General features: G+C 31.5%; 1 protein-coding gene across 2 annotated transcripts in view; it reads left to right on the top strand.

The window, feature by feature from the left end:
• LOC142331784 (uncharacterized) overlaps nucleotides 1–13443 on the top strand; it is a 53571-nt gene that overhangs the window by 28618 nt on the left and 11510 nt on the right. Inside the window, exon 5 of one of the 2 annotated variants that reach the window (XM_075377884.1) lies at nucleotides 1891–2196. The exons of the other annotated variant lie outside the window; for it this stretch is intronic. Coding sequence (XP_075233999.1) covers nucleotides 1891–2025 — 135 coding nt within the window. The 3' untranslated portion in view covers nucleotides 2026–2196. Of the gene's footprint in view, nucleotides 1–1890; nucleotides 2197–13443 lie in introns of those variants that run through there. 2 annotated transcript variants of the gene reach the window in all.

Genomic DNA, 13443 nt, shown 5'->3' with positions numbered 1-13443 from the left:
ATACTTTTTTCTGAACCTCTAAATGCATTTAGGTGGTTTTATCCTGTTAAACCTTGCCATATAAAATTAATTCTCTTGTACCATGTTCTTTCTGATGTCAAATTTAACATCTTATCATTCATTAATCTGCTTTATACTGTACATTCTGTCTGCTCTTAAATTAAACAGAAAAGCATTTTTACTTTATGAGATGTTCAGTTGACGGTGCTGAATAGTCCCAACTATTCTAAAAGAGACAAAATAGCTGTTGCCTGATTTCTCTTTAAATTTTTATCAAACTTTGATCTTGAAATAGTGTTCGTTAATATCAACATCAGTTTTTTCCTTCTCTAAAAATTGTCATCTGATAATTTTACTCTTATTTACACTCTGTTTATATTCCTGCCTATATTTTATTTATCTGCTTACTGTTTTTGTTAGAATGTCTATTGGAAAATTTTATGATGACATGAGACTTTTATTTGCGATAATACTTTACCATGCAGTTGATGTAAACGTAAAAAATGTAGTGCATTGCCCTTAAAAATTGCTGTAAGTATTCGATTAGATAACAATAAAATATGGAATCAGTAAAACACGTTTCAATAAATAGAGAAAATGAATTCAGGAGTTAATCGTAGTTTCTGTACTGCAATCGCTAATAACTGCTAAATGAAACATTTTTGTAGCACTAAACTTTATATTTTGTATGCATTTTTGAACGGATTTTTGGTTAAACCTACATAAAATATCAAATGTTTACTAAGTTGTATGCTAAATGGTTTTTTTATTTATTAAATAAGTAAATTGATTGATTAATTAACATGATCAATTAATTTGTAAATTTTTTTCTTGCAGTTAATTAATAATTTATGTTACCTGAATTATAATGCCGCAATTCATGACGACACTGAATTTACTGTAAATGTTTAATGGTACATCATGAAGCTGAGTAATTAACAGATATATCTGAAAAAATGTTAAACAATATCATTAAAAATAGCCATGTGTGATGCCTGTAATGCTTTACATGTATTTATATTAGCTTTTTCCCATTATGCAAAAAACAATATCCATCTAATTACATATTGAAAGTTTTATTACCTCATTATGTAATTCGGTATCGATAAATGCAGTGTTCATTCTCAATAAATCTTTGATTATTTTTCGAACCTGAAAAAGAAAACCATAATCAAAACAATTGGACCATCATATTGATTACTGGATCTTTACGAAATACATTAAGTTTAGGTTCTAGTATAATGGATCTGCCTGTTAAAATTACTGTTCACTTTTAGTAGAAGATAATTTTAGTCAAATCTATCATCGTCGGGAAGTTTCTAATTCAATATATCCAAAAGGTTCTTAGTTCGAATCCAGGTCAAGCTTGGGTGTTTCTTCATACATATAAAATTTCATCTTGTCTAAAAATAATGTAAGGTAACTAAGGGGTCTGTTCCCATCATTCTGTATAATTACAATAAAATAAACGACATTTGTTGGATGGCTTTTTACATCATCTTCTTGATTACACAATCTGTGTTCAAAGTTCAGTGATCACATGTCTGTCTAATACTATACAAAACAAAACATTATAGTACTGATATTTATGGAAGGGAGGTTACTTATAATTTATTCAAGAACCAATCAAATGGAGAGAAATTAAAGGCGAAGTTGAAATTAAATATAATTTATTTTTGTATTTTTTCAACGTGTACAGCATAACTTTATCAAGACTGAAACCTGTATATTAATTTCCGTTTATATCTGTTCATTTATATGCATACTTTTCCTTTAATATATGTTCCGGTATTTCTTACGGTTGTGATTCATGTATAGCACCTGAAGTACAAGACTCAGAGTCAGCTTTTTCAAAGATTAATGTTTACTAAATGGTTTTATCTTTTATAGAACAGAGTGAAGGTGTTGCTTACACAGATTTCCTGCTTTTTGGGGCTCAACCTGCCCATGCACACCTGTATGTTTGGCTCAACAAAGAGGAGAAAATGGTTTATTTTTTTTATATTTTCTAGTAAGACGGTATGAAAATCTTAAAAATGCCAAATTCAAGTTCGGCTTGTATCTCTTGTCTGGTCATCTCTAACCATTCCTTATGCTACTGATAAAAGTAAACCTATTGAAAAGGGAGAAAAAGATTTTAAAGAAAGATACGGAAGAAGAATAAAAATCCAAGAGTAATTTCAAAATAAATAGTACTAAAACAAAAGTAACTGAACTTGAAAGATGGTACTGAAAATAAAAATATTACTGTAAAGGACAATAACATAAAAGTTACGTTTTTTACACGTGGCATAGTTGGTATATAATATTATTTATATATAAATAAATGAAATACAACTTTACCAACAATTCATACGCAGTCTTTTGGAAAAATTTATTCTTCAATTTATATCAGTAAAATTGAATTATGTAAAAAGTAAATTTATGAAATGTTAAAATCACAACTGGTTGTCGCAGTATATACTATGTGAATTCATAACAACTGCAACCTTCTTACATAACTGACTTGATTATGCTATGATGACCTTGTGATTTTAACATTTCATAAATTTACTTTGTGTTAATGTTATTCTTCAATTTTGATTTTATATATATATATATATATATATATATATATATATATATATATATATATCATAAAAGTTATAGAATTTTGTTGTAAAGATAATACAAGAGATAAATATTTAAAAAAAAATTGCTGATAAGTATTGCCCTTTAATGTAGAATAATTACTATTGTAGGATAATTAAAGAGCATGGCTGACAATTTTATATACAGTGCTTTTACATAATATAATTTAAAAAAAATTTAAATACGTACATAAAACGTTGTATATATTGTTATTATATTATTATGCACATTATATTATTTATATATATATATATATATATATACACACACACACACACACACACACACACACACACACACACACCCACACCCACACCCACACACACACACACACCCACACCCACCCACCCCAAATACATTACACTCCATTTTGGGCAGGCGTGTAAAAACTGCAAAGGATAGACGGAGTTAAATAGACATAAAAAACAAACTATCACAAAGGTAAAACCAAAAGGAAGGGTGCAAATCAACAATTTTACTAGTTATCAACATAGAACTTGGATATAATGATAACGGCAATGACACGTGAGTGACTGGACTGCAAGGTCGGCAATAAACACAGGTTTTTAAAATATGATGTTTAAGAAATTTTTGGAAATTATGTGGGTCGACAAAATTTACTATGAAGATTTTTTAACATGTGTATGGGGAAAAAAGATTTCTGTTCTTAATACAAGAACTAACTTGTAAACAGTGCATCTAGGGTCGCTAATTTCTATACCATATATCATATATGGAAATAATTAAATACTTATGACATAACAAATGCATTGAATTTAAGATATTACCGCTTATTGGAAATGAGTGGCGAATTGCATAGAATAAGAAGAACAGCTTATGATTCTCTACTCATACAAAGCCTAGGAAGGATTAACGGCATTGTTTTGAACAAGACGTGATATGATAGGAGTTAATTCATTTTTCTCAAACGAATAAAGTAATCTCCACCATTCTGTGATATAATATATGTATTATAGATTTTTTTCTGCGAGAAAAGTAAATTGCAAGATAACTGAAAAGAAAAGGAAAAATCCTTTTACGGTCAGTTTTCCTTTTTAGCAAATTAAAATGGAATGAAAAAAAACACAAAGCTTGTGTACATAAAAGAAGCCTTGATGGTCCTGGGTTTCAATTATGTGTAAGGGCTGTTGTTTTCAACACACACACCGTCACAAAACAAATTAATGAAAATTTGAAAAATATTTCTTTTAATTTATATATGTATATAAACAACACACACTCGCACGCACGCGTAAATACCGTAATATTTTAGGTCCTGTATTGTTAGTGATTGGCCTATATGCCTGCTAAACCATGTTTTATGCACAATAGTCTCATGTTCCTTTGGTTGTGTGGTAATTGTTAAAATATTCATGAAAATTACGTAAGCTTACCTCTCTGTAGACGCGTAAGAAAAAATACGTAACTTATTTCACCACTAAAAAACTCGTGTTAGATCTTTATTTAAAGTAATTATAAAAATGAACCGTCACGTACATTCGCAAGTAATAAGTTACGCGACTGACCTGAACTTTTTGCAGTAATAATTTTTTATGCTCTTTTATTTAAGGAATAAAATAGATTCGGTTTCCGGTGTAGATTAATAATATTAAATATGTGCATTTTTTCGAGATAAGATTGTAGTAAAGTGGAATTTTCTTTTCCTTTTGGAAGTCATTCTTTTAATAACTTTGTGTTTTTTTTTTTGTTAAATAAACAGAAAAGAAGGGGACTTTTTTACACAAGGTGTAATTTTTTTATTTACGATTAATTTTTTTTGATTTTCCATAAGTTTTTATTTAGATAGTATTGATACTATTTTTATATAATATTAATACATATCAGTAAACAATATTTGACTTTATTGGATCTCTAAATAATGTAGATTTTATAGAATTTTCTGGATTAGGAAAGGCCATCCGATATCAATGAATATGAATTTGAATAATGAAGATGAATTAATAGATATATTAAAATATATATATATATATATATATATATATATATATATATATATATATTTTGTCAATCCATTTAGGCCGAGGACTTTATATTTGCAAAATTCGAACTCTTTAACATTAGTAAGTGTCCTTTTTTGAAGCAGAATTGGTGTTGAAAGATTGACGGGATTATACGCGAGATAAATAAATAGTTAATAAATGATTAAATACTCCTGAAACCAGCGCTCATTTACATCCACATACATAATGTTTGTTACATAAATAATAATGATAAAAATATGCACCGGAAAATGTAGTATATTCGCCAAAACAGTGATGCAGATTTGATTAATCACATAATATGCCGACCAACTCAAAGAAATAAATACACCAATACTGCTGTTTTGGTATAAAATGCCATTAAAATTGTTTAGCGAACATTGGACTATTGCATAAACGTTCATGAATAGCAAATAAGAACCGTATACTTCGTTGAGTGCTGCGACACATCCTTGTAAATCGGAATATAAAAATCGTATTTTTTGAATATACTTTTTGGATGTACGGTCGTTTAGTGAGCCCTCCTTAATCCTTTTAACGAAATTTTTTATCAGTTCACTCAATATATTTATGCGTGTATAAACAGAATAAATAACAGATGCGATAATTACAAAATGAATGTGTGCCGAAAGCGTCAACGTAAAAAAAAGAGGATACCAAAAATATGACGTAGTTGTGTTCGCGTTCACATTACGACAGTATTTGAGAAATGGATCTTTTATTTTGTAAGGAATTATCCAAAACCCTGCGGCAAGTATAATATATTTGGTATAAAATCGATCAAAAAACTTATTAACATTTAGCAATTTAAAACTTTTATGTAAATTTTCATCAAAATTATTAAATCTTATAAAAATTTTATGCATATTTTTATAAACCGTAATCAATAACAGTTGTTCCAAAATCGTTTGTGCGAATTCGGAATATACATAAAAAAGACTTGTATTGCTTTTATAAGTTTGGAAATCGTAATTGAAGAAAAGGAATAACGCAAAACTATAAAAACCGATTATACATGAATACGAGTAAATAAACTGTATACTTTTCCAATCGTAAAAAAAACAACCGGGTTCCGACGGTTTTTCTTTGAGCGGAAGTGTTCCGATGAACTTGTACATCTTAAAAACAAGTTTTACGGATTCGTAAAAATGCAAAAATTCTTCATTTTTAATATTTTCATCGTCGTTCATTTCGGGGATTTTATATGGAAACCTTTTTAAAAGTTCTTTGAACTGTTAGAGATTCCCGTTTGGTTTGATTTTATTTAACGAATTATTTAAATTTTAACCGACCGTTATCTATATACTTTACGTTCTTTCGAATGCAATGTATTAAAACGGATGAGTTTTGTTACAGTAATGCAATTTAAAATGCTAATGATAAAATTATTTCCATTACGATTCAAACTTTGTACTTAATGGATAATTGGACTTTTATGTATTCGATGGATTTGGTTCATTTACTATTGAATAATATGTTTGTAATTTTATTTTTTCCATAAATGGATGATAAATTGACATTAATGTTTTGATTCATTGTATATATCTAGTAATAAATTATATTACACTTAAACATAATTGTATATCCATAACAGTTTATTTAACTATATGTATAAATTTCTAAGGTTTACCACTAATGGATTATTTATGACAAATTGAAATAATATGGCAAAAACATGTGCGTAAAACATAGAAATCTTTAACAGATGCTCCTAATTCAAAACGATCTATCTTTAGGTATGAGTCCACCACACCCTCGAGCCTCATGGATTAAATAGAAAAGAATTTAAATGAAAAGGCTTGAAATTTTAAAGGGAATGGAGAAAAATAAATTTTGATATAAAACATCTGGTTTCGATCATACTAACCAAAATGCTGGACATTAATGATTTTCACAGCTAGTTTTAAAAGTGATCTACAACACTTTTTAAGTAATGATAAAACAAAAACAAATGTTACTGTATCAAAACGATATAGGTGAGATCGTTACTTACGAGTTTACCGTAGGCTACTTTTGAAGCTGTGAAAAAATATTAAATGGCCACAATTTTGTTTAGGATTGTAGCCTGAAGTTTTTTCAAATTTCACCCCTTTCAGTGCCTTTTACAATAGTACCAAAATACTATTCTATCAATTTCAAATTTTTTATTTACCTTTTTATAGAAATTTGGAGGTGTGATGATGTCATACCAATAAATATAATGTTTTGAGATGAAGCATTGGATATACGAGGTCTGAGAAAAGTAATGAGACTGACTCTTTACTTACCAAAGTTTTTATTTTATTCAAACAACAATATTATCCCCTTCAAAGTGCCCTTGGGCAGCGCAGCTGTACACCGGCGGAGTCGTAGTTTTCTCTCCTGGTAGCAGTGCTGGAAGGCTTCAACTGGTAGGGCTTTTAACCGGTCGGTCAGTCTTTGAATGTTCTCCAGAGTTCGAAAACGACGTCCTTTTAAGACACGTTTCAATTTCGGGAAAAGGAAAAAGTCACAAGGACTCAAATCAGGTGAATAGGGGAGTTGAGGAACCGTAGGAATGCGTTTCGAGGTCAAAAATTGACTGATGGAAATGGCCGTGTGACACGGGGCATTGTCATGATGAAGCATCCACTTGTCTGCAATGTCTGGTCTCACGCGAATCACTCTCTTCCTGAGCCTTTCAAGGACACCTTTGTAAAACACTTGGTTGACAGTTTGTCCTGGAGGAACAAATTCTTTACGCACGATATCCCTACTGTCAAAAAAGCAAATCAGCACGGTTTTGATCTTTGATTTGCTCATTCGAAATTTTTTCGGTCGAGGAGATGACGGAGTGTGCCAATCTTCGCTTTGCCGCTTTGTTTCAGGATCGTACTCAAATATCCAGGATTCATCACCTGTGATCACACGATTCAAGAATTCTTGGTCGTTGTCATACCTCTCAAGAAGATCAACGCACACGTTTCTTCGATTATTCTTCTGTTCCGTTGTGAAGTTTTTCGGCACCAATTTCGCACAAACCTTTCGCATGCCCAAATCGTTTGTCAAAATTTGATGTACGGTAAAAGTGTTTAAATTTAACTGTTCACTCATCCTTATCTTTAAACGACGGTCTGATCTCACAAGAACTCTCACACGCTCGACGTTTTCGTCAGTTTTGAAGTTGATGGTCTCCCTGAGCGAGTTTGATCTTCAGCGTGTTCTCGGCTTTCCAAAAATTATTGTGCCTGCGGAAAACTTGTGCTCTTGATAAGCAATGTTCCCCAGAGGCCTCTTTCAACTTTTCAAAGGTCACACTCGGATTCCCCAAGTTTAACATAAAACTTGATTGCACAACATTGCTCTAAATTCCGATGCCCTATTTCGTTACAAACAACAAAAACACTACTTCACTGATGGCGCTGTCAAAAATAATGTGTTCGCTGAACGGAGTTGAAACTCGTACTGAGCATGTGGAAGGGATGAACAAACCGGTCTAGCACAGACCGGTAGACACAGCGTTGCCAGATCGCTCGCAATGTTACCAATCTTATTACTTTTCTCACACACTTCGTACATACTTTTTTCTGGAGGAGGTAATTTTTGAGACGAGCTGTGAAAAGTATTAAAAGGTCGCCAGTTTGGTTAGAATTGTCGTAGCTCGATGTTTTTACCCCAAAACTGTTGTTTTTCAATGCTCTTTAAAACGTTTTTTTGAATACTAACCTTTCCATTTTTGAGTTTCCTTCTTCATGTGGATTCCTTAGGGGCTTGGGCTGTGGTGGTCTAATACCAAAAAAATACATCGTTTCTGGTAGGAACGTTTGTTTAGTTTCAGCTTTGTTTTGTTTCTCAGTAGTTACTTAAGAATTTCCATACTTTATTAATGCATTGTATACTTCAAAATAGATTTTTATACCGAGTAACAATTTGAAGGCTTCAGTTTCATTATGTAGTTTTGATCTCGTCTCCTATCGAATAAACTTTATACACTGTACGCCGAATCTCATTTGTCATATTTTATTTTAAAAAAAACTAAGCTATAGTACTTTGTAAAAATAAAGTAAATATAACATTAAAAATCTCATGGTATTATTCCAGTCTCATAAGTTACTTCTAAAAAAAAAATAAGAGAATGCATTATTAATTGTCGATAGTAGCTGATCTCCGTGACGGATTGGTAGCGTCTCGATCTTTCATCCGTAGGTCCCCGATCCGAATCTTGGTCAGACAGAACATTTTTCATACGCTACAAAATTCCATTTTTTTATTCCACGCACAAATTTCAAACTTATGTGGCAATAACAAGCCAAAAAAAAAAAAAAAATTGTAAAGATTCAAACATTATAAAAAAAAGTACTGATTATCCATCTTCATTAATTATGTCTACAAAAAAACTAATAAAAAATATTTTTTCAACTCAATTTGAATAAATAACCTTGGTAATAATTGTTGTAGATAATAATATAATTTACTACTTACCCTGATAAATGTTAAAAAACTCTCCCTTCGAAAAAAAAAATTAAATAGCGGTTTTTTTAAAAAGTCATTCTAAAATCGAAAAGAAGTCGATTAAACAAAAAATCGTACACACTAATTACATTTTCAAAAAGTTGAAGTTTCCACTCAATTTCAATAAATTAGTGGTGGTAAAAATGTTTTAACGATAAATATGCGATCAAACTTTTTCAGGTGAGGTCTATTAAAAGCTACTTGTATAAAAATATAATAATTATTATCGAAACAACATTCTAACTATTCTTAATATCTACCTACTTCAAAAAGAAAAAAATAGTTGTCTTTCAGCTCAATTTAAATAAATAGAAACCATACGAAATTATTTGGTTACTGTAGATGCGTTAGATAAATCAGCTTTAGTAGGTGATCTCTAACCCACCGGGATGGTCTAGTGGTGAACTCGTCTTCCGAAATCAGCTGATTTGGAAGTCGAGGGTTCCAGCTTTCAAGTCCTAGTAGTCAGTTTACACTGGGATGTCTAGTGGTGAACTCGTCTTCCGAAATCAGCTGATTTGGAAGTCGAGGGTTCCAGCTTTCAAGTCCTAGTAGTCAGTTATTTTTACACGGATTTGAATACTAGATCGTGGATACCGGTGTTCTTTGGTGTTTGGGTTTCAATTAACCACACATCTCAGGAACGGTCGAACTGAGACTGTACAAGACTACGCTTCATTTACAGTCGTATATATCATCTTCATTCATCCTCTGAAGTATTATGTGAACGGTAATTACCGGAGGCTAAACAGGAAAAAAGTAGCTGATATCTCTCCAATAAAAAAACACGGTGTGTTGTTTTGATGTATGTGCTTACATTTATATTTTGAATGAAGAGCTACCATGTAGCGGGAAAAATTGAACTAACAACAGTATAATCAGTTGTATTGTTAGGCTTACCATATTTTTTTGGGTGCAACCTAGGACATATTTTTGAAATTACTTAAAAGTCTTAACAGTTTACTGAAATATTAAACTTTATTTATTCAGTTGTATTTTTCACTAGACGTGATTTTTTCAGAAATGTTTTGTTTGTTTTAATTATGTTTTAAAATTCACAACAAGAAAGTTCTAAATTAAATTTTAACATTTAGCAGATGTTTAACTGTAGATACTGAAAGTCTACACTTTTCTGCAGACCAAATGTTCCTCGTAATTGAAAAAACTCTGAACTAGAGCAGATGTTCTAAGCAAAGACATCGCAAGCTCGACCATTATAGAAATATAGCAACATGAAATATCAATCTTTTGAAACACTTTAAAAATTGCTTTCCACTCGTCTTCAATTGTATCGGGTACTTTTTCAGAACTTGAACCACAACCTACCCTTTAGTTTTGAATTACAGGATTCAACAGTGTACGTTCATCAAAAAGGTCATCAATGTTTATAGACTTGTGCACTCTCTTCTAAATCAGACAAGGCAATTTCAGTTCGTAAATTTATCCACTGAAACTTACTAATTTTATCAAAACTGGTTCTTCAAAGTATTAGATACTAGAATTATAAAAAGTGTTTACGCTTGAGAAAAAATTTTCTTCCTGAACATCATTATTTTCTTTTAGAGTGCATAGCAATTTTTTGGCGAAATATTTTATAAATTTGTGGGCTTTTCTTTCCTGAAGTTGACAAATTAATTCAGAATATGCCAGTATATAATGTGCAATAAACACGTTTATTGTTACTATCATTACACGATTTAAAAAAAAATTATATGCCTGTTGCAGGTTAACATTTAAAACACATTTTCTTTTGCCCGTTGCCAAGCGGTGAGAAAAAAAACGAGTAGAGTCAAATGATCAAAAACGTGTAGACGAGTTACTTCATACACGAAAACAACATAAATACATTGTCCCTGTTGTGTTGCGAAATGACTAAGTAAAAAGTTTTGACGAACCGGTGCCACCGCTTTCGTCGAAATCGAAGTCAGCGCTTGCTGCAAGGTCGTAAAAGAATGTATAACAACGCGACGTCGAACATAATAGGTATAAAATTAAAAAAACTTCCTCCCCAGTCATAAAATTCTCAAACCTCGGACGTTTTTGCAACCCCGGGCAGCACTAAAAAAAACCAGGACTGTCCAGGATAATCCTGGACGTATGGTAAGCCTATGTATTGTATACTCTAAACAGTTCGTTGTTTACATTAACATTTTACTTATTGTTTTTTAACATTTTATTAAAAAAAAAAAAAAAAAACTATTGTAGGCATAAGTTTTTCTGAAATTTTATAAAAATAAGTAAGTAGAGTAGCATCATACTTCTTGATACGAACTGTATATGTAATATGTAAATATGTATTAATCCTTTTGCTTCATTTGTCACACATACAATCATTATTTTGTCATATAATTCTACACAATACAATACTACACCTTGTGATTTACTTTTATAATGTAAATAACGATTCTTGTTTACATGAGGGTCGTTTAATAATTATTAAATGACGAGGGTTATTCAAACCCTCGTGTCTTTGTCAACACGAGGGAATTAAAAAAAAACATTTTATTTCTTAATTGTAATTACAGAAACAAATGACTGTAGAAAAATGATTATTTATCTATTATCAATAAAACTAACGCTACCTTTCAACGTAATCATTGGCTACATATACGCAATAGCTCCGTCTTTCCACGAGTTTTATTATTTTCTTTAGTAAGAAGGTATCGGTGTCTGACGCATTGACTCGGGAATTGCTGCCCGAACTCGGTGCCATTTAAAAATTTCAGAGAACCAAAAAAAAATCTGAAGCGCAAGATTGAAACTGTAAGGTGAATGCGGCAACCTCCTGACCCGACTTTGAAATAGCTTCTCGTGTTTTCTGAGCGGAACGGAACGGAACAGAAAGCAAGGATAGCGGGAGATTTATGTATTCTTCTACTCATCTCATAACCTAGACAACAGTACCTTGATGCTGGGTCTTTCTTATTATCGGGCGGATATTTGCTTATCTTTATCTTTTATTTATTGGTTTAGTTTATGAACGGAATTTTGGATTACGTTCCGATCCTTCAGACCAGATTGAAAACTTCTTTTCGGGCCGTCCTTGGGAGAAAAACTGCAAATTTGCGTCTTTCTCCCGGCACGATTCCCCCTTCCGTCTGAAGTCCTGTCTGTGGTAGCGTCTTTAGGCCTAGCGGGAATGCGCCTGATGGGACCCAGTTGTTAGAAGATGCAATGCAGTCTTAACACTGTAGGCAGTCTTATGTGCTGATAAAAAAAACCTAAATTGTTAGAGTTAGGAAATTAGGGTGGTTGATGAAACAAGGGTTAAAGGGTTGGGAAATTCATCTTCACTCTCGCTATCTTCCTCGGTGGGTTCCAGGCTGGGCCAGGTTCAGTTCATAGTAATAGATCTTCTTTAGCCTGCCTGTCCATGTTTCTGTTAGAACGGGAGCGGGTGTTATCGTGCAGAAGAATTACTCCTTTTGAAAGAGAAGCTGAAAGTTTCTTCCTTATTGCGGGTTTCATCTTATTTTCTAGCGTGTAAGAATTGTGCTCGCTGTTGATTTTACATTGTTCTTTAAAATAGTTACAATAAATTGGTCTTAATAATCCTAAAACACCGTTAGCATCATTTTATTATCGTCTTGACGCGTAGGTTTTTTTTCATGGCCGGTGAATTTGAATGTTTTTATTCTGTACTCTGACGTTTGGATGTTCAAAATGATGAATCTGAGTTTTATCACTAGTTTTTATTTGATCTAAAAAAGCACGACATTCTTCTAAAAATCGTTGTTTAAGTTCTGTAAACATGTAAATTAGGATGTCTTTGAGATTTTTAGTCGACTATTTGAAACCCACCTCGAACAGATTTTGTGATAATTCAACTTATCACATATAATAGAATGGACAATGCCCATACTCGAATTACAAATTTCAGTAAATATCCAGCATTAATGTGATTTTGTAATGCGTAAGTCCAAACTCCACTGCTCTTTCGCTACGGTGAAAATCGCTGACATTTATTCTCCCAGATTTAAACCCCATAACATTTTTCTTTAAACTCATAACATTTTGTACAGTTAATAAACTTTTTACCAAACAGTTTTAACATCCATAAGTGAATTTTGGCAGGTTTTACACTTACAGGAAATAAAAAATTTATCGTAGAACGCTATGAAATCCTTGGTGCACGTTTCAAACGGAGGCTACATTTTGTAATAAAAAAATCTCATATGGACACTACATGATTTCCTTGTATGTCTATTAAATATACATTTAAAAAATGAAAAATACATAAAATTTTATTTCATTAATAACTACTGATATTTTTTATTTATTTTTTTATTATTGAATTATTATTTATTGTATTTTTTTTTACAATCCGAGATTAATAATTATT

This window comes from Lycorma delicatula, chromosome 10, assembly GCF_047948215.1.
Source record: "Lycorma delicatula isolate Av1 chromosome 10, ASM4794821v1, whole genome shotgun sequence".
Classification (NCBI taxonomy): Eukaryota; Metazoa; Arthropoda; class Insecta; order Hemiptera; family Fulgoridae; genus Lycorma; species Lycorma delicatula.
The sequence above is the reverse complement of the archived record's forward strand: the minus strand, read 5'-3'. Positions and strand labels throughout refer to the sequence as shown.